Source organism: Rhamphochromis sp. 'chilingali' (assembly GCF_963969265.1).
Source record: "Rhamphochromis sp. 'chilingali' genome assembly, chromosome: 15".
Taxonomy (NCBI): Eukaryota; Metazoa; Chordata; class Actinopteri; order Cichliformes; family Cichlidae; genus Rhamphochromis; species Rhamphochromis sp. 'chilingali'.
Genome location: NC_137942.1, coordinates 16,224,795 through 16,250,476, shown reverse-complemented (window position 1 = coordinate 16,250,476; position 25,682 = coordinate 16,224,795). Strand labels below are relative to the sequence as shown.

Genomic DNA, 25,682 nt, shown 5'->3' with positions numbered 1-25,682 from the left:
GATGTTGAAATTTCCACATTCCGACACTTCAAATGCTTCAGGAGCTCTCCGCTCAGCGCAGTAACTGTTAATATAGAGCGTTATTAAATTTATTGCTAATTGCTAATATGGCACATTGACTTCTGAGGAAATTTTAGATGGCACTCGTCACCAAAAAGGTTGCCTACCCCTGTTATACATATACTCCAACACAATTAGACCTTGTAGGTCATCTTCATTGACAATACCTGTGATGATCTTTAACAGGTGTAGAACTGGGTTTGTCCTTAAACAGATCCATTGTTAAACTGTCATCAGAACAGCCACTCAGCTCCCCCGTCACCCAGTCGGGCAGGCTTCTAACACCGTGCTCCACACTCAGGCTGCTCAGTGGCTCATCAAAGTAGATGGACTAGAAATTAAAATTAAGTACAAGGTTCAGAAGATGAAGGTTCGGTTGGCTAGTTATAAACTCTCTGTTTAAACAATCCACTGCAATAGTGCATATAAAGTACCAGTCAAAGGTTTGGACACACTCACTCGTTGAAATGAATGGGTGACAGTTTTCAAACTTTCTGAAGTGGTTAAAACCAGTTGTCAGCACAGGAAAATATACGACTTGTTGAAGCAATAACTCTTACCATGTATGTAGGAAGTGTTTTAAGGCTTCCTGGCTCTGGTTTGCTGGTGAAAGGCCCATCCAGGACCCCTCTTTTGAGCATCTGAAGGAGCAAACGGGCATACATGTTGCGGTTCTTGCGACCAATCAGACCTGAACCACATGTGGCTGGGTCGCACAGCTTCTTTATCCATTGGGCACAGCGCTGACGCTCTGAGAAGACAAGGAGAGAAAGGATCACTAACCATGATGTAATAACTTTTTTTTTTTGCAATAGCGTTTATACATCACTATTATATTTAATCATTAGTAATTATTCAACTTTGGCTCTCTCTCATTGCTTGCCTTTTGTCCTGTCTCTCGTCTTTCCCTTCAACCCCCAACTAGTTGCAGCTGGAGGCATCGTTCTTTTAAAAGGGAGGTTTTCCTTCCCACTACCAAGTGCTTGCTCACAGGGGACGGCTGATTGTTGGGGTTTCTTTTTTTATATTGTAAGTCTTTTATATTACCATGTAAGCACCTTGAGGTGACTGCTGATATTAATTAGTGATGCATAAATAAAATGGAATTGAAAACTGAATGACATGACTAACATATCAGATACAGGGTAGTGTGGAGGCTATAGCCATTCACAGCTGTCATTCGGTGCAAATTCACAACAACAAAAGCGGGTTACGGGTTGTTAGTCTAGGGCTGTTTGTACTTGGGGTGACTGTGGCTCAGATATTATAAGCAGATTGTCTGGCGAGCTGATGGTAACTCTGTCATTCCACAGGTCGAAGACTCCTTGGAAGAAAAACTCAACCCTAGCTTTTACCTATGTCTAAATGCTTAAAGCATTCACACACATTCACACTCGTATGGATGCTTTAAAGCATTTAGACATAGATAAAAGCCCTGTATGACCGTGTGTGTTATTGGGTGACTGAGACTTGTAGTTGTAAGCACTTTGAGCAGAATTAAATTCAAAAGAATGACTATTCAAGTACCAATCCATTTACCATTTAAACCCGGTTTGAAGCGTAATGCATAGGCAATAACGGCTCACCTGTCTTGCTTGGGTGTTTGAGGACATATGGCTTCATGTCCAGCAGAAAATGGTCAAACTCAGTGTCCAGTCTCTCCGATGACAGCTCATATTTGCTCATGGTGATCTATAAGAAGTATGCAAGTGAAAAAAGACACTAACAACGAGTACGCTGTGCTGCTTTGTTGACAAACACTACATATATTAACATTAGTTAAACAGTGATCCAAAGCGGAAACCTTACGACACATGGCAGCATGCTAACATTAACTAAAATAACCAGCATATTTAAAAAACCGAAACTCTAATTATTAGCTACTTGACTGGGACGAGCAGTGCATTAGCAAACATGTTGCAAATACCGTTAGCCGAGCTAAAGCGAGCAAACGTAACGCTCGTCCTTTCCTCTCTTACGGTTTCGTTTGGCTTTCACGAGCAGAACGAGAACGCGCTAAAACAGGGCACACTGTTAGTGAACATGTAAAAACTTAACCAAAAAGCGGCGTCCCCTGAGCACTGATTCCGCCGCTCAAAACGGTTCAAAACTTTAGCGTCCTCCAGCTACGCAACATCCGTTTTCCGCAGACATGCAGCGTCTCCATGTTGCCATAGAAACACGTCTCCTTTGCGTCCGTAAACGTACATAAGTATGTGTACATATTTGTCCCTGGCATTTTACAGCTTAATAAGTTTATTCAATCATTTATATGCAGCTCGTGGTCTCTGGTTTGCTCACACCTTTATTTTCCAGCTTGTTTTAAGATACGTCTATAAAGTCTATTCTTAAAGGAGATTTTTGCCTGTGGCATGAATGAATATATATATATATATATATATATATATATATATATATATATATATATATATATATATATATATATATATATATATATATATCAGGCCGAGTGGTATCAAATGCAGTCAAATCTTTCTGCACTGTAGCCACGGATGTATCAGATCTAGCTCAAGTCCACACGATGGCGCTAAACGCCCGCAGTTTTATTTGCATTCAGTAAGTGATGGACGTTTCCTTCAAGTGATCCTCGTATGTTTTTCTTACTCCAGTGTAAAAAGGAGCAGAATAGTAAAGCCATTTCCTAGCTTTTTTTCTTTTCTTTTGTTTTTATTTAGCACTGGTGAAACTTTTCGGAATCCCAGCTGATGGTATAGAGTCGTTTTTAACAAGTACAGCAAATAAGGAAATAGTTGGGTGCTTACAGAAAATCGAATCCATAGAGAGTGCAATTTGCGCATTCTTTTAGGGATAATTAAATATAGTTGACCCATTCTGATGTACCATTAGTGAGCATATGTTTTTACTTTGCTAGAAAATAAAATTGTCTTCCAACACATAAAAAATACACCTTTTGCTTCTTTAATTTCTTTGCATATATTATGCAAGAATCGCCTCTGATTAATCGTGCGCTGAACTTGGAGTGAAATATTCCCACGGTACGTGAAGGCGGGCTTCTCCGACGTCACTCCGAATGAAAAAGAAGCGCTCAGCTGTGGTCCAGGCAGAGGGAAGGCGTGCGGTCCGTCTACAGCAGGCAAAGCTCCAGCACTTGTCCAGAGCTGTGAAGAGACAGGGATAATCACTCAAAAGAAATCGGTCGGGACAACACAAACTTGATTGTGTAGTTTTTGTTTTTAATTTGGGGTTTTTCCTCCTCCCCCTTCCCCAATTATGGCTGACCATCTTTTACATTATAATGATTCAGCTGGGGTTGGGAACAGATTCGCCCGCAAAGGTGCTTTGCGGCAGAAAAACGTGCATGAAGTGAAAAATCACAAGTTTACTGCGAGATTTTTCAAGCAGCCGACGTTCTGCAGTCACTGTACAGACTTCATTTGGTAAGTGTCACTCATGCACACACACAGCGTAATATCCTCGGTCACTGCCATTTGCAGTGTTCAAGTTTAAATGTACCTGTGGCATTTTGTAGTCAAGCTTTCATCGAATTGAATGCATGTCATTAACTAGTTTTAATCAATATGGAATAAAGTGACTCCAACTTGCTTAGCTTTCCCCGTCTTTTTGTTGCAGGGGCTTTGGGAAACAAGGATTTCAATGCCAAGGTAAACCACCTGCATGTCTGCACTGATGCATTTTTTGGTGGAGCCATAGACTCAGTATATAGGCACACACCCCTTAACTGACAGTCACAATTTGCCTGAAGAGACAAGTTAAGCGCAATACAGCCACTTTCAGCATTAGCAGTTGCGCAATAGTGATCGTTTGAGGTATAGTAGTATGAAGAGAAATATATATATATATATATATATAAATAAATATAAAAACAGCCTGGAAAGTAAACACTTTAAACATAAAAAGGTTTATTTTTGTCAAAGAGCACATCTGCAAGCAAGAAAGCAGAAGTTAGTATTTGCAGATCAGAAACTTTGAACTGTTAGAGTATTTCAAACATTAAACATTTAGTTTTAATATCCTGGACAACCATTTCAATGGTCAGCATTTTCCAAGTTTTGTTTGAAATAAGCATGAGCATATCTTTGAGTGTACTCCCATGCCAAACAGTTCGGCTGATTAGCTCTGTGCAGGCCGTTCGACACCTTCCATGCCATTGGGAGGATAATCCGGAGTGTATCTGGTTTTGCTTTGGACATACCTTCCTCTCTGGTAGCTGCTTCTGGACCGGACAATATATCTTGAAGGATGTGGGTTATGAAAGATCGGTTGATAACCTCTTGACGGAGCCATGACACTCTGGTAAACCTTGACCCTTGAGGGAACCTGGACCCACAGGGGGCTGAACACTGCATTTTGTGGCCGGGGGAGCATCTTATTAAATTTAAGCTTCCTGCCTCCAAAGAACTTCGAAAAAGCAAGAACCCCCCTCCAAGACTGAGAGAAAGGCTGGGCTCGTACGTTACTCGGAGAGGATGGCTTCACTGATGTGAAGGTTTGCCCAGTTGCAGACCCCCTGCTCATGTAATCGGCCATAATCAGTGCCAGGACCAGTACTTTGAGGCTGGGAGTTTTCAGAGGGATACCGAAATACTTCCTCAAACACAAGACTGGGTTTCTTTCTTGAACGATAGCTATATCCACTGGAGACTGTGCCGACGTCCTGGCCTGGGTAATCAAAACCTGAATCAGCCACCCCATTACCATTGCTCACTGGTTCAGGCTGCCAGGACTCATAGCTGCGAGGTGCCACAGCCTGAAAGGTTGAGGATGAAGCAGGCTCATAGTATGCAGTTTGACCAGTGCTTGTCGAGAGGGGCATAGTGCTTGCATAAACAAATGACGCAGAGCGAGGCATTACAGCAGCTAATTTGGGCTTTGCTGGGTTAGCTACCTCAGAGCTGGACTTTCAAGGGAATAGGAGTGGCTCATTAAGGTTTACTAGCCCCCATTGTCTTGTCTCACCATTAACAAGTCCCTCTATCTTTGGTGCGATTTGTGGGTTCGCTTGTTTTTGTTGAGTCTGCTGCTGTTTAGTCGAACGTTTGTTATAGCTTTTGTACACAAATCCAGCTTGCTGGTTGTCTGCAGCCTGCTGGTTACCCTGATCCGAGGTCAAAATGTCATCATCTCCATCATCCACTAGGTCACGTGGCTCTGCTTTATTTGGATACATATATCCATATCTATGCCCATAGCCTGTAAAGTGAGAGAAAGTTTATATAGAAATTGCAGAGTTTAGGCTTAATGTCAAAATTGAGAAAAGCAACTACCTTTTATAGTTGGTGAACCACCATTACTATCAAATGGTAAAGAAATACAGGAAACCCTGTAAGATAGCCAGACGATGCCATCAGATTAAAGTCTCATTTAGAGGTAACTGGAATAAATTGTGCTAACATCAACAAAACATACCAGAAAATGAGTCCAAGAGCCATGACTGTTAGCTGAGAAGCAGTAACCTGTACTCCTCAGACAGTATGGCTTAAAGGCAAGCAGATTAGATCTAGGACCTGAGTGCAACCTCTGTCCTGTACAATACATCCCTCTGTGCTACTTTTCTATACCGGCACTCCAGTTCTTCATTAACAAAGACCACTTTCAGCTGCTGCTCACGTGGCAATTAGTGGTCAGGTTGTTAACAGGTGTGGCAGCTGAACAGCACCACCCTCTCTGTGGGTGTCAAACGTCACCCTTGTAAACATGTTTCCAGTGTAGACAGAACTATTCTGATTATTTGGAAAACACTGAACGTCTTTCTTTCTTTTTTTCTTTTTCACTGACCGAGAACTTTGTGTCTCTTGAGTCAGGTTGCAATATATTCCCTGAAATCAACACCCCCGTGGCCCGCCGTCTTTGCCAGTTTTAGATTTCTCTCTTAGATATCCAACACTATGGCAACAGGGCGATGAAGGAGGGAGACAAAGATATTACAGTAGGAGCAAAGTTTAATAGTTATTACAGGGGTCAAAGAAAACTTAAGTCACCAATTGGGTTGCTTAACAATAAAGAAAATAATACCAGGAGTCGACCAGTGGAGACATCAGCACACTCTGATGTAAGAAGTGCCCAGGCTGCTGTGCACTAAGCAGAGTGGCAATCTCTGCTTAGTGCAGTCATCCAACTATAGTACTAAAGTGTTGTCATGGCTCAATCAGTACCTCGGTGTTTAAGGACCTTATTTCCCAAGGGATTTACTGTAGCAGATGTTATTTTGGTGTAGATTTTACACCAGATGCCCTTCCTGGCAAAAACCCTCCCATTTATCCAGACTTGGGCCCGGCACTGGGAGCACACTAGCTTGTGACCCCTGAGGCTGGGTTTTGTGTCTCTGCCCTGCCTCAAACCATGGATCTTAATCACTGCACCACAGAATCACTTCCAGTACTCTTGGATGTAAATAACATAAGGATGAAAGAGTGGGGGGGAAAAAACGTCTGCAGTGATCAATGATAGAACATTTCATGTCTATTCAGTTAAACTGGCGTGATAATAAAATGAGCTGCGATGAATGGTTAAGTGTACCAACTTTAACATAGTTTTCATCTCATGCATGTGTTGATATTTTTGCACCAAACTTACTGAGTCATTTTGCAGAGTCATGCAAGAAGATCTGCGTGCTCCTTGTCCTACATCTGCACAGCCACGCCTGACCTTTACATTTTCTAATCACTAACTCAGACGTCCCATTCCATTTTAAGAGGCTATAGTAGATGGGAATGTTATGTGCATGAACATTCATATATATACATGGCGTGCACGGGCTGAGCTGTCTGCTTGCAGTGCTAATTGTCAGTGAGGAGTGAATGCATCTTGGAGGAGGCTGACAGAAACACGTTCTCGGATGCAGAAAGACTGTGTTTTTGAAAGTGTCCAAGCGAGACAAGCTTTGCTTTTTGAAAACTAAAAATATGATGGTTATTACGTGGAACAGTAAAATGGACAGTTGAGATACATTTTTGTTCAAATATTGATTCCTTTAAGCTTTAAATCGAGGCACGAGTTCTTTTTTTCTCCCTTTGGTAGTGCAGACTCATGCACAGAGCTCCAGAAGGGAATCTCTGTGGAGCTGTTTCTCTGAGGCAGGCATGTAAAGTCACATACTTGTGCTCCTACAACACTGGCAGTCATTGTGATGCTCGTATCTATGCTGGCTAAAGGTGACATGTGTTACTGACATAGCACTCAGCCTCTGAGAGTTAATGGAAAGGTGATGTAGCAGAACTCCTGGAATCCTTCATCTTTATCCTTTTCCCAGCGTGGCTGATAGTTTATGATTTCGTAGGCGCAGGCAGATTAACGGCTGCCTAGAGCTTCCAGATAACATTTTTTTTCTTAATAATTCTCCTGTGATTACCCATCCTTACCACACAGTGGCAAATCCTGTCAAAGTATGGTTATGGCAAAATAAATGTTTTTATTACTGAAGTGATCTGTGTAGGTGTGGGACTAAACCCCTGCAGCTCCCAGTGTGGTGACTGTTTATTGCTAAGCATAACAAAGGTAATGTTGTTTGAGGTTATCGCGCAATGCATTTTTTTTTTTTCATTTCATTAATGCAGAATGAATCACTCATAAAAAGATTATAAGTGATACCTTTTTTGCTGAGCAACCTCGTATCTACTTGTGTTTTCCTGAACACGCACGTTCACTGTAACCTACTTTATTTAAGGCCACCATAGGAACACTCAGGATGTGACTCACCTAAAACACCTTGTTATTTACAAAGCGCTCTTTACGATGCGCTGTACAGGGCAGTGGTTAGTGTACGTGGAAAATGCTGTGATGGAGAAACATCAGCAGTGATACATCCTGTCAGATGGGCGCGCTGAGTTAAATTCGGCACACCAACACCATTATACACTCAACCTAGACGTCACTACCCCGTACCTTCTCTCCCTCTCCTGTTGTGCCCATTTGTGTTTACGTATTCCCATTCTATTTTTTTCATAAATTTATTGTGTTGGGGGGAAAAAAACTGATTTTGGCAGAATGTAATATACATGAACTGGCCACTTCATTAGTTACACCTTGCTATTAGTGAGTTGGTTTGACCTTGACAGCTTCGTAGTTTTCATGTGGCTTAGATTTAAGGTGCCTGAAACATTCCTCAGAGATTTTGGTCCATATTGATAAGACAGCATCACACGCTGTTGGTGCTCTACTGAATTGAGATCTGGTGGCTGTGGAAGCCATTGGTGTACAGTGAACTCACTGTCATGTTCAGTTAATCAGTTTGAGATAACTTGATGAGTTGCTGTGTGACATATTGCTTGCTGGAAGCAACCATCAGAAAATGGGCACACTGTGGTCATAAAAGGAAGGATATGATCTGCAGTAAAACTCATTAGGATGTGGTGTTTAAACGATACTCAATTGGCACTAAGGGGCTCAGAGCATGCCGAGAAAATACCCCCACCCTATTAAACCACCACCAATCTGAAGTAAGGATGAATCCATGCTTACATGTTACTTGCACCAAATCTGACCCTACCATCTGAATGTTACAGCAGAAATTAAGACTCATCAAACCAGGCAGCGTTTTTCTAACCTTCCATATTGTCCAATTTTGTGCCCATGTGACTTGTAGCCTTAGTTTCCTGTCCTCAGCTGACAGGAGTGACGCTCAGTGTGGTCTTCTGTTGCTGTAGCCCAAATCTGCTTCAAGGTGTGATGTGTTGTGCGTTGCTCTTCTGCATTCTTTGGTTGTAACGAGTGATTATTTGAGTTACCGTTGCCTTCCTATCAGCTTGAAGCAGTCTAGCCATTCTCTTCTGACCTCTGACACGAACAATGAATTTTCACCCAGAGAACTTCCACTCACTCATATTCATATTCTTTCTTTTTCCATCATTCTCTGTAAAACGCTAGAGATGGTTTTATGGGGAAATCCCTGCACATCAGCAGTTTCTGAAATACTCAGGCCATGCCAGTTTCACCTCAGTCACCTTTCACTCAAATTGTGTTCACTTAAATCACCTTGCTTTTCCATTCAGATGATCAGTTTGAACTTCAGCAGGTCCTCTCGACTTACACTGAGTTACTGGCATGTGACGGGCTGATTAAATATTTGCTTAAACAAGCAGTTGAACAGTCACTAGGTGTCTAATAACGTGGCCAGTGAGCGTATGTATCTGAGTATACTCCGGTAAATATTGTATCCACAAGTAATGCTAAAGATAAAACCAAATGCAATCTCAATTACTTTTTTGGGACAGTATGCTGCGCCTATGCGTGTTCTCAGATTTTGAGTTAAAGTATATATATAATATATAAAGCGTGTCTATTATTAGTTTCTTTGTACTGTTCTTCCTTATTTACCCTTATACAATGTTCTCTGCTGCTACTTATATATAGAAAACACTGTTTGTGCCTACGGCAAACACACAGCTGAGATTATGCTTTAGTCACAGGTCACACACGTTCTTTACCCCAGATGGTAAAAATTGCATTTATGCATCAAGGGAATTAATCAGATAAAGCTGCAGAGTGAAAACCAGCTGTCTTGTTTAAAGTATGATCTGGTCCATTTAACATTTTCAGTAATGTGAGTGCACTTGTTGATAGATAATGCAGAAATACATAAGAGGCTGTTTTGCTGCATTAGTGCATAACATACAAGCGGACGGGCGTTGGAAATGACGTGACGAATGTTTGTGCGTCTGCTTGGATTGAAAAAAATGTATTAAACATGAAGACATCAGCATCAAAATGTGACTTGGACACAGCCCCGATGTCTCGGTGTTAAACAGTTTCTTCTGTTCCCTGAACTTTCCAACACGAGATCGTCTCATTGAAAGCGGTCCTCTGTGTGAGCGAGTGTGCATCAGCTTGTTGGATCACTTGCCACCGTGGCGCAGGCTCTGCTATCCCTTCTTGCCTCCCCCCCCCCCCCCCCCCCCCCCCCCCCACCTACTCCTCATCCTTTGAAGTCGTGGAAATGACTGTGCCATCTGGAGAGTTGAGGAGCCATGTTTGGAAGGAGAGCACCATGTCTGGACAGGCAGTTGGAAGAAGAAGAAAAAGAGAAAGAAGCGGTAACAGTGTAGAAAGGGTGGAAGGACGCTAAAAAGGAGGCAAAGGTGAAGGCATAAGTGCAACACTAAATAAACACAGGAAGATGTGTAATTGTATGGGTGGAAGTGTGAGGGTGAAGAGATGGTTAAGTCAAAGAGGCCCTTTACACATTTTGGCTTCTTGCTGTTGAGCTTTGGCAACGATAGAGCAAACAGTGTGACTACTCAGAGCAGATGAAAGGGAGCAGAGCGAAAACAGGGGTGCACAATATGTCTGCGCGGTGACTGACTGTAGCCTGCGGCCAAGTTACATTCAAGTAGCGCTGTCTCAAGTGCAGAAGTTGTTATTAATTAACAACATACTACCTGTTCTAGCTGATATTGCAGCAGGTGTTGTGAGTGGAAATTATATATCCTTTCATTTTAAATTGTTTTGACAATTTGCATCCACGGAGTTGTAGGAAAGTGTGCACAGCTACTTTGTCTTTGTTGTTAGATCAAGAAATGGCAAATTAACATTTAGCACAATCATACTGTTAGAAATGTGACAAATATCAGTCAGATACCTCCCAGATACCAGTACTACTACTTTAGCAATCCCTTAGGCAACATGTTTACATGAGTTTTATGTAAATTTTAGATTCATTTGAATGACATATTTTAACATAATTAATATAATAAGCTTCATTTAACGCATATTTATCAAGTACCTATTAAGTAATGTTATGTATTTTAAAAAATCTGATCAATGATCTTGCATTGATTGTCCACCAGAGCGCCCCCTGGTGGACAATCAATGCAAGATCAACACTCGTGTCATAGTTGGGGTGAGATTTCTCCAATATCATCTTTATTTTTTTTCACTTTTCATTCATTCATTAGTCTTTATGAATGCCACTACCAACAGCTAATATCAAATGGCTAATATCAGCTGATTGTATTGGCATGCTGGTAAACCAATCAGGCTCTGCAACCATCCACCTACATGCCTTCTTTGTTTGAAAGATGACCAAAAACAGTCAACAATAATGTGTAAAAAAAATATAACTTTGTATTTAATGTTAAAGTTAGAGTAAACAAAAGAGACGAGTCACGTGTTCTTTGAAATCTTTCCACACATCCTGTTCTTTTTGTGCTTGTCTTTTTTTCCTAAATGATAGAAAGATGCTAAAAATTTGAACCAAGTGTTGTTGGCACTCTTCCTGTAAACTGTTTGGCTATGAGGGGAACTATATCACCTTATGTTTGGTAAACCTGCATTTAACTAGAAAGCAAAGATAGCAAAAGACAAAATTCGAGCTTCATACAAGAGAAAAATGTGTGAGTTTGCCTTAAAAAGTGACTTACGCCTGACCCACAGCTAGATAACTTTGAAGTCATTGTCTGTGCATAAAGCCGGTGTAGCGATTTACACATTCACCTGACAAGGAAAGATCTCCACTTTAAAACAGAAATCACTTTGGGGTTGCGTCAGGATGCAATGCAGAGCTAGCTTCTGAGGTGACCCCTTGTGAATAAGGGAGCAGCTGAAAGCAGCTTTCCGTCTGTGCATAAAGAATTGATTTTATGCATTGATCTCCAAAAGCAACATTCCTGCCATTTATATCCACTGCTTTCCTTAGAAAGGCGTGCATGTTGCTTTGTCTAATCTCCATGTTGTCTGTAGCGCTTTACTTTCATGGTGGTGTCTCCATAATAGCAACCAGTGTGGCTTTTGTTGTGATTGGAATACATTTGCATACCAACTGCATCCAGTTTGCCCACTCTCAGTCCTGACCCGGCGACTGTTTTACTTCTCATCAAGGGATGATATCGTTTTCACTTTGTCAGATGAGCGCACTGGATGTGGGTTCCTCCACTGCTCAGTTGGTACATTTGCTACCCCTGTGGGCGACACGTATGTGTCAGTTAGCAATACGAGGGCCGATATGCCTCCAAAGAGACCGCCGTGATGGTGTAGGTGTAGAGCCAATCAGTTCCTCAGCTCTGAACGGAGCTGTGGACCTCATTAACCAATCAAGGAGCAGAAGCGTGGGGGCGTTGGAACATGACGGAGAGACCTGCGCGGCTCCTGATGGGGAGCCCCAAAACAATAAACATCTTACACAACAGCAGGCTGAGACGCAGCGCTGCTCCTCTTAAGCTGTTGAGATCTGAAGGGGCCTCCTGCCCCACTGTGCTTGGCGTGTGAAGATGGCCTAAATATGTTAATTCATTAAATCATGTTTTGGTTGCTCTACAAACAACACCCAAGCTTTGTTGCTTCACTCTGATATATATATTTTCTTTTTGGAAACATCCCTGTGGGTGTTGTATTTACTCTGTCACATTTGCATGAAATAAAACTGAAAGTTTGGGTCCTTATTTAAGTATTTAGAATTACAAGATGGTGAGGAGTCTCCATTATGAGCTCTCATGAATTCTAAAAAGTTAAGTTGGAAAAAAAAGAAATGCAAAATAAAAAAGAGAAAGAAGTCATTCTGTTGTATATTATACCTTGAGCTATTTGAAAATAATTTTTTTTTTTTTTTTTTTTTTTTTTTTTTACAGCCAACACTTTTTTTCCCTTTTTGCTCCCAGATGAATAACAAAGTGAAACGCTAAATCAGGGAGAGCATCCAAGTTTCACTTCAAATGTCTGACGAAACTATTTGGCAAACGAAATTTCTCAAGTAGTTCCTTGATTGACATCAAAATCCCACAGCAGGCCTTTCAGTTTCACTTCAAACTTGATTTAAGCCATCGCTTCACAGTTATCAAGCTTGAAGAAAAGAGAGTATCTGCTTGGGGCTAATTAGAATAGTTGAATGTGGAGAAATCACGGAAACATTCTTTTAATATATCAGCGATTTTAAAAAACCCTCTTTCAGCTCAATGGCATTAATTACACCAAGAGTGGAAGCTTAGCTGGCCTGGATAATTATGTGTAATTCTGTCTCTGCTTCACAGTCAAAAATGCCCAGTCTCCCCCCCACTATTGAATACCGGGTCTCTCTGTTGCCACCGCCCTCCTTCATTTTCCCGCTGTCTGTCTGTCTCCCTTTCCTTTCTCCCACCTTCTCGCTCAACCACTGTAGCAACAAAGTGGGCCATTTCCATTTTGTTATCATGGTAACGGCTCCTCTGGGCAGTGTCGATGTGCGTTTTATGTTATCTGATTGCATCTGCGCTCGATGATTAACCCCCCACCCCTCAGTCTTGTACCGTATATACAAATGATTAAAGCAATGACATGGCAGAGCTTTTCATAAAAAAGGCATCTGTGGTATTTATAGCAAATTTTATAGCAAATTTGCCTTACAGCAAAATGTCACATAGTCAAATAGTATGAATCATATTATCTTAGAGCAGGTAGTGTTTTCAATTTCAGCAGATTTCGCAGTGCTATTTATGGGTTTCAAAGGTCATTAAAGTCTCACACTGTCAAATATATTGGTTGTTACTGTTCTGGGGGGAATTGGTAGCTTGTCAAATTGAATTGTAGGGCCTTAACAGCCATGCCCAGAAGGCTTTTTTAATCTGTGCGCCAGTTAGCACCCCTAAATACAGAGGGTTGTGAGACTTTCTTCTGTTTCACTGTTAAGAGGATTGCCAAAGTGTGCGTTCTAGACAAAGAGCTCTCATTAAAACTCTGCAACATAGAGAGAAGAGGATGAGGAGGAGAGAGGATTGGGAGTGAGAAGGAATAGATAATGACGGGAAAGTGTTTTAAGTTTCAACTTGACTGTGATTCTCCTCCTACAAGGCGGTGATGATGTTTTTTTGATTTGAAGCAGCCACAGTCAAATAGACATTGATTGAATTTGATGAAAATTCTATTAATGCAAACTTTGAACGCAAAATGAAATTAAAGTATGTTCATCAGCCATTAGGTACTCACTAGGTATACCTTGCTAATATCTGTTGGACCCCATTTACCTTAATTCTTCGTGGCACAGATTCAACAAGGTGCTGAAAACATTCCAGAGATTTGACATGATGGCATCACACAGATGCTACAGATTCGTCTGCTGTACATACTGAGAATCTCCTGTTCCAACACATCCCAAAAGGACAGTTTGAGAAACCAGTTTGAGATGATTTGAGCTTTATGACTGCTAAAAGATGGGCACGGTGTGATCATAAAAGGATGGATATGATCTGTAACAATACTCGGGTAGGTTGTAGTGTTTAAATGATGCTTAGTTGGTACTAAAAGGCCCAGAGTGTGCCAAGAAAATAACCCCTACACTGTTACACCATCAGCAGCAGCTTGAACCCCAGGATGGATCCCACTCTTAACTGACAGAAGTGATACCTAGTGTAGTCTTCTGCTGTTGTAGCCCATCTGCTTCAAAGTTCAATTTCTTGTGCATTCAGAGATGATCTTGTGCATACCTTGGTTGTAATGAGTAGTTATTGCCTTCCTATGTGGTTGCATTTTTTTTTGAGTTTATGAAATACTTAGACCAGCCTGTCAACAACTATACTTGTGTGGAATTTGTGCAATGTGATTGGCTGATTGGATATTCATGTTATTGAGCAGTTGAACAAGTTGAAGTGGCAGCTAGTGTATAACAATGCAAAAGTAGTAGAGTAAGGGAGTTCTTTGTCCCTACTCTTGCCAAATGCTTTCCCATAGGGGATCATTGAGATTCTCTCTTTAATGTTTTCTTGTTTTTATACACACATGCACTTATGTGCACACACACGTACAATATTGCTTTGCCAGATTTGTGTTTATTCAATAAATGAGTGCGGGTGTGAGAGACATCTGGTAACCTGCCCTGTGTCATATCTTGTAAAACAGTTTTGATTTACAAGATACATTTTCCATATCTTTTCCCTCATGTTCACTCGCTACTGTAAACTCGTGCCAGATATGGTGTGCCAAGGTTACCATGGTAACAGTGTTTGGCCCTCGCACTGCCTGTGATGTGCCAAATCTCTGTTACGTAGTTTACCCTAGGCAGGCCCTTCCCCGTTTAAAGTCCAGTAACACAAAACTTCTTCCAAGTGATCCTTAAATGATGAGTCAACATTGAAATCACCTCTTCAGCTTCCATTTAACTAATAAAAAGGGGTCTCAGTAGCTTCGACAGTGCCTCCGTGAGTCTGTGCGGCTGGATCGTTGCGAGCTCATCAGACAGTCTAAATCAAGACCTTAATGAGGCGAGGAAATGCCAGACCAACAGCGCTCGCTGGCCGCACCCTGAAGCACAACAAAAGGAAGGATGTCATTTTCATTTTCAGTACGCTGGCAGACTCCGTGCAGTATTGACCACCGCAACTCCAATATTTCCCCGTTATCAGACTGTCTGAGCAGATCAAGTCACAGTGTTTTGCTTGCATAACACAGTGTCATCTGGTGACATTAAAAAGGGGTCTCTTTGGAGGCTCGGCAGCATTACTCAGCTGAGAGTGGGTAGTTAATTGTCAGGGAGCTGCTTGTGTGTTTTTGCTGAGACACAATGCAGTGTAATAAGATGACACTGTGTTTTAACAAACAAAGGCAAAAGAGCATTGGGAGAGGCCTCGGAGGGAGAAATAATGAAGACACCGAAGACAGAGGATATGCATGATTATGTTTCCCTCTTTTCCTCTTCCTTGTTTTTACTTCCATCCCCCTATTCTTTTCCTCATCTTCTTACAATCTAGTCCTTCCCATTTGGGATGCAAGTTGAGGAGGCAAGAAGGAATCGCAAACATCTGAGGCAACATACATTTGACAATAACAAGTAATTTTCTTGTGTGCACCACCTGGGTCTGTTATGTTCTCTACGGCTATTGTATTATAGCCTCTGTAAGATAAATGAAGCAGTGTTCATAACAGCTCCAGCAGCCATAGTTAGGATTATCTATGAAGGGAAGCTCTTCCTGCAAGCTTTCTGTCTCCTTGAGATGCATTTTAGGAATGGACACATCCTTCTGAGGTCACTTTCCAGGTCACAGGCTGGAGGACAGAAGACAACCAGCACTTCTCACTTCTTCGCTTCACCATCTCACCTCTGTGTGTCTGTAAACGGCAACTGAGAGTGGCAGGAGCAATAGCAGCACTGTGATTTTAATCTTTGTGGCTTCCAGAAATGGCACGGAGAGGAGAGGCAGAAGAGACATCTGACAAGATCCAATAAACGGCTGGCTCGGTGTTGCCACAAACATGCTGATAACGTTCTACCACACTGGCTGAGCATCTGTTACAAAATGACTTTTTCTTTCGCAGTATTGTGCCAGTGTGTAACTCCCCCCCCCCCCCCCCCTCTCAATGACTGGGTTATGCTCATGTGTAACAGCTCAGTCTGTCTTTGCATTCATTTTTAGTTGTTTGACCCATGTACAGATGGACACGGGGCGAGCGCCTATCGGTAAAAGCCCGTTCTTTTATCTCAGCAGTGTTCTTATAAGGTGGAAGATGGCAGCGCGTTAAACCTTCCTTCATTCATAATAGATGCTGCCGCAACGATTTATATAACAGGACACTATCAGTGCAGAACAGAAGACATTTAACCCTATTACTGTGTATAGGGCTTATCTCCCTAAACCATCAATTGCCATGACAGTGTGTTATATGTTTAGTGTCACTTGTTACAATCCGTCTAATGGATCAATAAGGCCACTGTGTATTTGTGTGGATTGTGCAACGCTCAGCAGTCTGTCCTGGACAGAAAGACTTTCCCCGGGGGATTTCAAAGCAGAAGCGTTCATCTTTACGTGTCTCACCACTCCAGCTGTGCTTAATGAATTCTGTGGTGATTACTCCCACGGCTATTTCTGGAATGGTTTTAAGTCAGAGATTTCAGTCTTGACCCACATAAGGTGAGTACAATGTGCACTGCACTCAGGAGGTTTTGGAGCTCAGTGGGTCAGAGTCTTACACCCTGCATGCTTGTGTGCCACCGAAGGTATGAGCACCGAGAAAAGATACGATTTGAATGTAACATCATCACCGCTATTCTTCAATACTGAGAAGACAAACACTCTTTTTTTACTGTATTTTCTCCATAACTGATGTAACACTGATGTATTTGACTTTTATTGTGACAGCTGTCAGTTAATCATAGTGCTGGTTAATCAGCCCATTATTTTCCTGAATCTTTTCCTTTGGGAACAGCGGGAAAGTTTTAGTCATTTCCACCAGTCTGGAGTAAGATGTTTATGTAATTTTATCAGCCAAGAACAGAAAAAATTAAAACACAATAATAAGAAAAAAATCTGCAGATGAGATGCGTGCAATAGTGTGGCCCATTTTCATCGACGGATAAGTCAAATTAGCAGCATATTTTTACATTAATGCTCTACCAGCTGTCTTTTATTGTTATTTACTGTATCTGATCCTTTTAAAGTTTCTGTGCATAAAGCTAAGCAGGAGAGATGAGAAAGATGCTGATGAAATAGACCTAAAAGACGTGTGTGTGTGTGTGTGTGTGTGTGTGTGTCAGTCAGATGGACACATGGGATTTTCCCAGCTTCAGAATAATATTTATGCTATTTCTGTGCAAGGACAAAGATGCAGGAAGACAGGGCAGCAGGGAGAGAGAGGCAGAGGGTTAGAGATTGTGTGCCAGTTTTCTGAAGCGTGTGTTCCTTCTTCCTGCGCCTGCTGTGTGTGCATGTATGTGTGTGTGCGTGAGTGTGTTGGTGTGTATGTGTTTGCGTGTTTGCACAGTTTGAGGGTCACCCAGGAAGAGACTGCAGCGCCAATCTTAGTCATCCTCACACCTCTCCCCTTTTTACCTGACTGTCCATCTGTCCACATATTTACCACCAGAAACAGATTTCCTGCTGGAAGCAAATTCAAGTGAGCAAATTGTACCTTTACATGAGGCTACAGTAAACAGTGAGCAGATAGTGTGTGTGTGTGTGTGTATGGAAATATTAACGAGTTTAGTCCTGCCTATAAAAGGCAGAAGGCACGGCTGAAAATGGTACGGAGGCTCTACTGTGTTTGAACAAACACACACAAACAAAATGTGTTGTTGATTCCTGTTCAGCTGTGTTGTCCATTTGAACCAGTAAGCATATTCATAAATTATCAGTCTGTCTCAGAGCTCGGACTACTCTTAAATCTGGCCCAATTTGTTTTTGTTTCTTCTCCTACAATATAGTTATAAAGATAAGATAAGATAAGATAACCTTTATTAGTCCCACACGTGGGAAATTTGTTTTGTCACAGCAGGAAGTGGACAGTGCAAAAGTTATGAGGCAAAAAATTAGAATACAATAAGAATAAATACAGTACACAACTGTACAGAATAGAATACTATATACAGTAGAATAAAATAAAATAAATATACAATAAGATAAGAATAGAATACAAATACTATATACAACTGAGTAAAAATACAACGATGACAGAAAGGATTATTGCACTTAGTATTATTGCATATGTATGGATGTGTGTGCTTGATCAGTTAAAGTCTTTGTTGTGGAGTCTGACAGCAGTGGGGAGGAAAGACCTGCGAAATCTCTCCGTCCCACACCGTGGGTGCCGCAGTCTCCCACTGAAGGAGCTGCTCAGTGCTGTCACAGTCTGCTGCATGGGGTGGGAGATGTTGTCCATCAGGGATGACAGCTTAGCCGCCGTTCTCCTGTCACTCACCACCTCCACTGGGTCCAGAGGGCATCCTAGAACAGAGCTGGCCCTTCGGATCACCCTGTTCAGTCTCTTCCTGTCCCCAGCAGAGATGCTGCCGCCCCAGCAGACCACGCCATAAAAGATAGCAGAAGCCACAACAGAGTCATAGAAGGTCTTCAGGAGTGGGCCCTCCACTCCAAACGACCTGAGTCTCCGCAGCAGGTACAGCCTGCTCTGCCCTTTCCTGTAGAGGGCGTCTGAGTTATGAGTCCAGTCCAGTCTATTGTTCAGATGAACACCAAGGTACCTGTAGCTGTCCACAGCCTCAATGTCCATACCTTGGATGTTCAGTGGTTGCAGTGGAGAATGCTTGTGCCTGCGGAAGTCTACCACCAGTTCCTTGGTTTTACTGGCGTTGATCTGGAGGTAGTTCAGCTGGCACCAGTCCACAAAGTCTTGGGTCAGACCTCTGTACTCCTTGTCGTCCCCATCAGTGATGAGGCCGACTATTGCAGAGTCATCAGAGAACTTCTGCAGGAAGCACTGGGTGGAATTGTGGGAGAAGTCTGCAGTGTAGATGGTGAAGAGGAACGGAGCCAGAACCGTTCCCTGTGGGGCCCCCGTACTGCAGACGACCCTGTCCGACACACAGCCCTGAGTCCTCACATACTGTGGTCGGTCGGTGAGGTAGTCCAGGATCCAGGTAGTGAGGTGATGGTCCACTCCAGAGTTCACCAGCTTGTCCTTTAGAACCGAGGGAAGAATGGTGTTGAAGGCACTGGAGAAATCAAAGAACATGATTCTCACAGTGCTTCCAGCGGTCTCCAGGTGAGCGAGGGAACGATGTAGGAGGTGAATGACGGCATCATCCGCTCCAATGCCGGGCTGGTAGGCAAACTGAAGTGGGTCCAGTGATGAGCTTATTAGGCGCCGAAGCTGAGCCAGGACCAACCGCTCCAGGGTCTTCATCAGGTGGGATGTCAGAGCCACCGGCCTGTAGCTGTTGAGGTCCTTGGGGCGTGAAGTCTTTGGCACTGGTACAACACAGGAGGTTTTCCAGAGCTGTGGGACTCTTCCCAACCTCAGGCTCAGGTTGAAGAGGTGCTCCATCACCCCACACAGTTGGTCCGCGCAGGACCTGACGACCCTCGAGCTGATGCCATCTGGACCCGCTGCCTTCTTGCCATTAATCCTCCTCAGTTCCCTCCTAACCTGGGTGGTTGAGAGAGACAGGCTGGAGCCTTGTGTTGAGTGTGTATTGGATGCTGTTGTTGGGGGTGGGGGGGAGTGAGCAGGGTGAATAGAGGAGGTGTGAAGTGTCTGAGGTGGAACAGCAGCAGTGGGGGTGGGTGAGTCTGCAGCCGATGTTGCAGACTGTCTCATGGTTGAATCAAATCTGTTGAAGAAATGATTCAGTTCATTTGCCCATCTCACATCCCTCCCAGGCAGAGAGTTCTGCTGTTTGTGGCCCGAGATGGTTCTGAGGCCTCTCCAGACTTCACCAACGTTGTTTTGTTGAAGCTGGTTCGTAGTATCTATGTAAAGTATGAATCAAGTCCACTGTGCAAATTCGCCACTTTCATGTTTTTGAAAATCAGCATTTGCAATGTACATTCATGTCTATCAACCATCTGTACACCAGCACGTTGGATTTTGGCTAGTTCACGATGACAGCCCTTTTATATGGTAAGGTAAAGACCCTATAACATTAGAAAGAATCTCCAAGAATCACATAACCTTAGTGTTAGATTTACTGTTGGCGTGGAAAGGAAAAACTCCAGCAGAACAGAAACACTGTGGGAGAAAGAGCAAGGGTTTAATAATTACAAATGAGTAAATGTTGTACATATGATAGTAGATATGATACACAGGCCCCATTCACAGAATTAATTGGACAAGCAATTTCATGGCCAGCTGCTTATTTCATTCTTTCAATGGTTAAGACAAATAACAGCAAGGTGCACACTTTGGAGCCTGAACAGTTCTGAAAAATAAATATTTGGAAAGATTTAAACCAAGACTAGCCTGTACCAGAATGATGGGAAGAGAAAAGTGTGTAGAGAGAATCTGAAGCATCTGCCAGACATTGTGGAGGCAATGTTATGTATGGCTTGCCAGTAGTGTTTATGTTTGATGCGACTGTTGATAGAAGTAACAAGATGAATTCTGAACTGTACATGGCTATATTCTCTGATTAGATTCAGCCAAATACTGCGAAACTGCATCCATATGGATAATAACTTTTGGGACTCTTGGCATTCTCTCTTGTGAAACTCTTGAGTGAAACCCAAGACTTTCACTCTTGATGAGAGCATCTCAAGGGTGGAAACACAGCATTTGGTAATGTTGATGAGTTCTGTACTTCTGGGAGTAATTGACTGCAAAGAATTTTTATTCAAGTATTAAAAATAATCCTTGTATTTTAAAAAAATGTTTGTTCATCCAATTAATTTTGAGTCTCTTAAAACGGGGGACAATGCATGACATGTAACCTGAAATACTTTTCTTAAACCACTTCAGTTAATATTCAAAGCCTGCACTTAAATCACATCTTGATTCTCTTATTCAAAATACAGTGTGGTGTTGTACAGAGGGGAATGTACAAAAATTGTGCCATTGTCCAAATATTTGTGGACCTAACTGTAAATGTCAACAGCTTGTGTACTATTTCCATGCTGCTCCTATGCCAAATAGAAGAATCTGTTATTTCCTGTGGCTAAGCTAGTTAGCTTCTAGCATTTTGTAACATTTTTAAAATACAGAGTTGAGCTGGATATCTTTTTAGCCACTTTTATTTAGGCTTTTCGGTCTTTGTTGCAATATAACAATGGAGAAAAGCTAGGAAAACTAGGAGAAAGACCAGGAGAAGATGAAACGTAATGGCTTCTGGGCGTATTTAAACCCGGGCCTGTGCATTAGCTTCACAGCATATAGGTTGACTGTTATTATTCAGTGACCTAAACAAGCAGCTGTCTTTTGCTACTTTTTAATCTAAGATGCCTATGTTGCTTAAAATATAGTTGAAAAATATAATTTGAAAAACTATGTAATGTACATATATAACTGTAAAACTAGCGATGTGCCAAGCCATGCTAATGTTAAGCCATGTGGAGCTGTGCCTCATTTAAGCATTCTTAAGTGAATACGTTTATAAAGTCAGCAAAGATGCACAGAAAAGAAGATCAGACACCAGCGAGGGAGGATAAGAAAGACAGACACAACAACATTGTCATCCCCTATGGGATCTCAGGAGAGTTTTCTCCAAGCACGACATCCCAGTGTACTTCAAACCCAGCAACACACTCAGACAGAAACTGGTTCACCCGAAAGACAAAACTCCTAAACACAAACTTAACAATGTGGTGTATGCTGTACAGTGCAGCGAGGAATGCCCAGACCTCTACATCGGAGAGACCAAACAGCCACTTCACAAGCGCATGGAACAACATAGAAGAGCCACCTCCACGGGACAAGACTCAGCAGTCCATCTGCATCTAAAGGACAAAGGTCACTCTTTCGAGGATGCCAACGTTCACATTTTGGACAGAGAGGACAGATGGTTTGAAAGAGGAGTGAAAGAAGCCATTTATGTCCACTGTGAGCGACCATCTTTGAACAGAGGCGGTGGTTTACGACACCAGCTGTCTGCCATCTATAATCCAGTTTTGAGTTCCCTCCCCAGACGCCTTAACGCCCACTCACACCCTGGGCCATCTGACCTCAGGAAATCACATGATAGGGTGTGGTTAGGTTTCACAATGAGCTCACCCGAAACCCTGGCTGATTGTGACCCACACCCGCTTTCAGACCTTGGCTCATGTGATTAGGTAGAGGATCATCAGGGGGTCCTTTGTCCCTCTTTGGGGGGAAACTCCCACTGGGTTTAAATCTGGGACTCTCCACCATTTGACCTTAGAACTGAAGAAGCTTCTCGGGTGAGAGGTGAAACGTCTTCAAGCAACTCAAAGAAGTCCTGACGCTTTTCTTTCCAAGCTCCTTAGACTTTAGTGAATACTATGTAAAGGTTGGTTAGGTAAATAGAGACCAGTGTATCTGAGGAGTCGAGTTTATTTTTCCTTCATAAACCAAAAATTCAGTTCATTTAAGGTGTCAATAGAATTAATTTGGAAACTTGTTATTTGTTATCCCTAATAAATTGAACTGGACAGCAAAGCTTTCTTGGCTGGCTGAAAACTCCAAGGCAAGAGTGCTTGAATTATTAGTGTTTTATCTGCTGAAATGCTTTGGTTGCTATGATACATGATGTACATGAAAGCTATGCATTTCAGATACTTTATCGAACTGACTGCTGCTGAATCAGTAACCACAAAATGTTCCACCGAGCATTATTTTCCAATTTGTTATGATAGCTTTTGCAATTTCATTTAGTACAGGCAGTGAATTTGAGGGTTTCTTAGTGTTTTGACAACCAGGAAAAAGAACTAAGGCAGTGGATCTGACTGTGAAAACTGCGTGCTCATTGGGTATTGACTTGTGATTAACAATTGAACAAACTCTGGAGCATTCTCCTTTCTATACCTGAGAATTTAGAAAATCGACTTGGTGTTTTGTTCCAAGTCCCAGGAGCGTTTTCCCATAAACTTTTCTATAGGACCGGAACTCTTTTCACAACCACAGATATATCCCCACAATGACTCTTTTTACACCGTTCACCTTAAAAGTAAGAAGTACTGGGAAAAACAACTCTTCTGGACATAAAAACAAAAATAACACATGCACTCACACAAATATTTAATCTTACATAGATATAGTTCATCTTGAGTACTCTCACCCCATAGTCTCTTGTGGGAGATGAGAGGAGGACAAAGGCAGGAGAAAGATCCCAACAACTCCAACTCCTAATTGAGGTTGACTCCTCGTCTTTCCCAGCCTCTCTGGTCCACTCATGGCAAATATAGCAACATGCACCACAGGGGAGAATGAGTGCTTTGCAATCATGTTTTTACTGGCATTCCTGTCGGCGAATGGAAGATTTTTTTCCCCCTTTGATCCTTTGATTTGGGGTCTACTCTGGAGTTGATAAAATTGCAAGGGATTCTGTTACTTAGTCCTTTCTGTTTATATGTAAAAGTAACCTATGTATCCAGAGGCTTTATATATTTTTAGCTTTGAATAAAAAAAGGTAATGAAAGAAAGCCAGAATAGCATTTGACTAGACTGAGATGCAGTCATGAAGTGATCAGCAAGACATAGAGTCTTAACTAAATAAATGAAAGCAATGAAGTGTTATTTTTGCTGCCCTAAAGTGTAAGACGGATGTGTGTGGGTTTGAGGGGGTTGCATTGATTCTTACCAACTGTTCTTGTATTTATAAGGCACCATTGTTGGAATATTGACTTTATGAAAACAGAAATATGACCAATAAATCTTGTTTTATGTGTTTTGTATTAAAAAAAATGGTGATTTTTAAAAAGCCACACATAGGTTCAGTATTTGTTAGACATGCAGCGATCCAGAATTTTGTTGAGGTCTCAAATGGTGATAATAATCTTAATAATATTTTTTTCCTGTTGTGTCATCATACTATATTGTACTAAACTGCATCATAAAACTATAAAGAAAAATTTGGTGTCACCAGGGTGAAATGCCTCCAGAGTGCTGAGCCTGCTGTTTGCTACCACCATGGATCCCGAGCTGTCCTCATTCCCTAAAGTATCACCCCTTTTCTGGTCACAAATATCATGTTTATTTTTAATTAAAGGGGTTTAATAACAAATGTTAAATTGGCAGAATGTTTAAGAGACCAACCAATCAATCTCTCTTCTGGTTCAGTGATGCTGAACCAGAAGATGCTGACTATGGGCTTGCATGATAGAAGCAATCAGCGTTACACAACTTTTCCAGTCACCAAAGAGCTTGCTCATAGGAGCTCATCTGATAGTTGGGTTTTTTCTGTCTTCTCTATATTATTGTAGGGTCCTGAGGCACCGTCATTTGTTGCTATATAAATAAGATTTAACTGGACAGTAACAACAGCAGTAGCAGCAACAGTAAAAACAACAGTGATACCCATAATAGCAATACAACAGCAACAATGATCGTAGCAACAGTAATAATGATAAACAAAACAAACAAAATGCAAACAAATGATTAATTGCAAGATAAATTTGCATCAGGTGTACATTGAAAATGTAGGAAATTTCCTCCTCAGTCAGATTTAAACAGCCTTTAAGTAAATTTGATATAATTTCATTGTTCTCACCACTGACTAGACTACCAGCCTGCTATTGAATAGACCTATCAGCTAATGATTATAACTACAAACAATGATTAAATGTAATGAATTCATTTTAAAATAAGTCTATGTTGTAGTGACTTTCTAGAGTAGTGGTTAAAACATTTGCTTAACACACAGACTAAGAGGAAACAGGACTCCAATTGCTCTAGTGGCCCCTTGTGATTAAGGAAACGCTAGATGAAGAAATGATGATTGTTAGAGCTTTTGTCTACTAACCTTACTAACTGCAATCTTTGACTATTCAAACAAAAAATATGTCTGCAACTAAGCAAAACCACACGAGAGCAGAAAATGCATATGTGAGTTTTGTACTTGTGTGGATTTTTCTGCATATCTGCCTGAAATGAACATGTGGTCTTGCTCAGTTGCAGACATGTATTTCGTGTAAGTATTCACACTCTGCAGTTGCTATTGCAGGTACAAAAAAAATAGCAAAGTGTCTGTCTACATAGAAGTAATACTAAGCTATATATCAACCACATCTCATGTGGCAAACACACACGTCAGGACCACTGACACTTACTCCCATACTATACACTCACATCTGTATACTGAAGGGCTACAGTGTCCTAATGCCCGGTCTCTTTCCATCTAGCAGATAACACAAAAGTGCATCAGCACTGCGACACACTCACAGGCTCTGTAATGCAAACTGAATGTCATGCAGACACAGTGGCCTTGACAAGTCAGTTCAGACTGTGTCAACAGCTCTTTGATTCTGGCCGGCTGGATGGAAAGAGCAGATCCCGCTGGAACGATGTGGCAATGGAAGCTGTTGAGAGAAAAATTAGGCCTCGAT

General features: G+C 41.8%; 2 protein-coding genes across 6 annotated transcripts in view; one reads left to right on the top strand and one right to left on the bottom strand.

Moving 5' to 3' along the window:
- cep112 (centrosomal protein 112) overlaps positions 1-2,196 on the bottom strand; it is a 145,306-nt gene extending 143,110 nt beyond the window's left edge. For 2 of the 4 annotated variants that reach the window (XM_080905362.1, XM_080905364.1), the window contains exons 1-4: positions 1,988-2,180; positions 1,647-1,752; positions 621-811; positions 228-391 (exon numbers count right to left, since the gene is read on the bottom strand). In XM_080905362.1, coding sequence (XP_080761488.1) covers positions 228-391; positions 621-811; positions 1,647-1,746 — 455 coding nt within the window. In that variant the 5' untranslated portion in view covers positions 1,747-1,752; positions 1,988-2,180. Of the gene's footprint in view, positions 1-227; positions 392-620; positions 812-1,646; positions 1,753-1,987 lie in introns of all 4 variants that reach the window. The other 2 variants (XM_080905363.1, XM_080905365.1) reach the window with 2 other exon arrangements.
- Positions 2,197-3,158: 962 nt separating this feature from the next.
- prkcab (protein kinase C, alpha, b) overlaps positions 3,159-25,682 on the top strand; it is a 122,687-nt gene continuing 100,163 nt past the window's right edge. For both annotated transcript variants that reach the window (XM_080905367.1, XM_080905366.1), the window contains exons 1-2: positions 3,159-3,479; positions 3,673-3,704. In XM_080905367.1, coding sequence (XP_080761493.1) covers positions 3,313-3,479; positions 3,673-3,704 — 199 coding nt within the window. In that variant the 5' untranslated portion in view covers positions 3,159-3,312. The remainder of the gene's footprint in view (positions 3,480-3,672; positions 3,705-25,682) is intronic.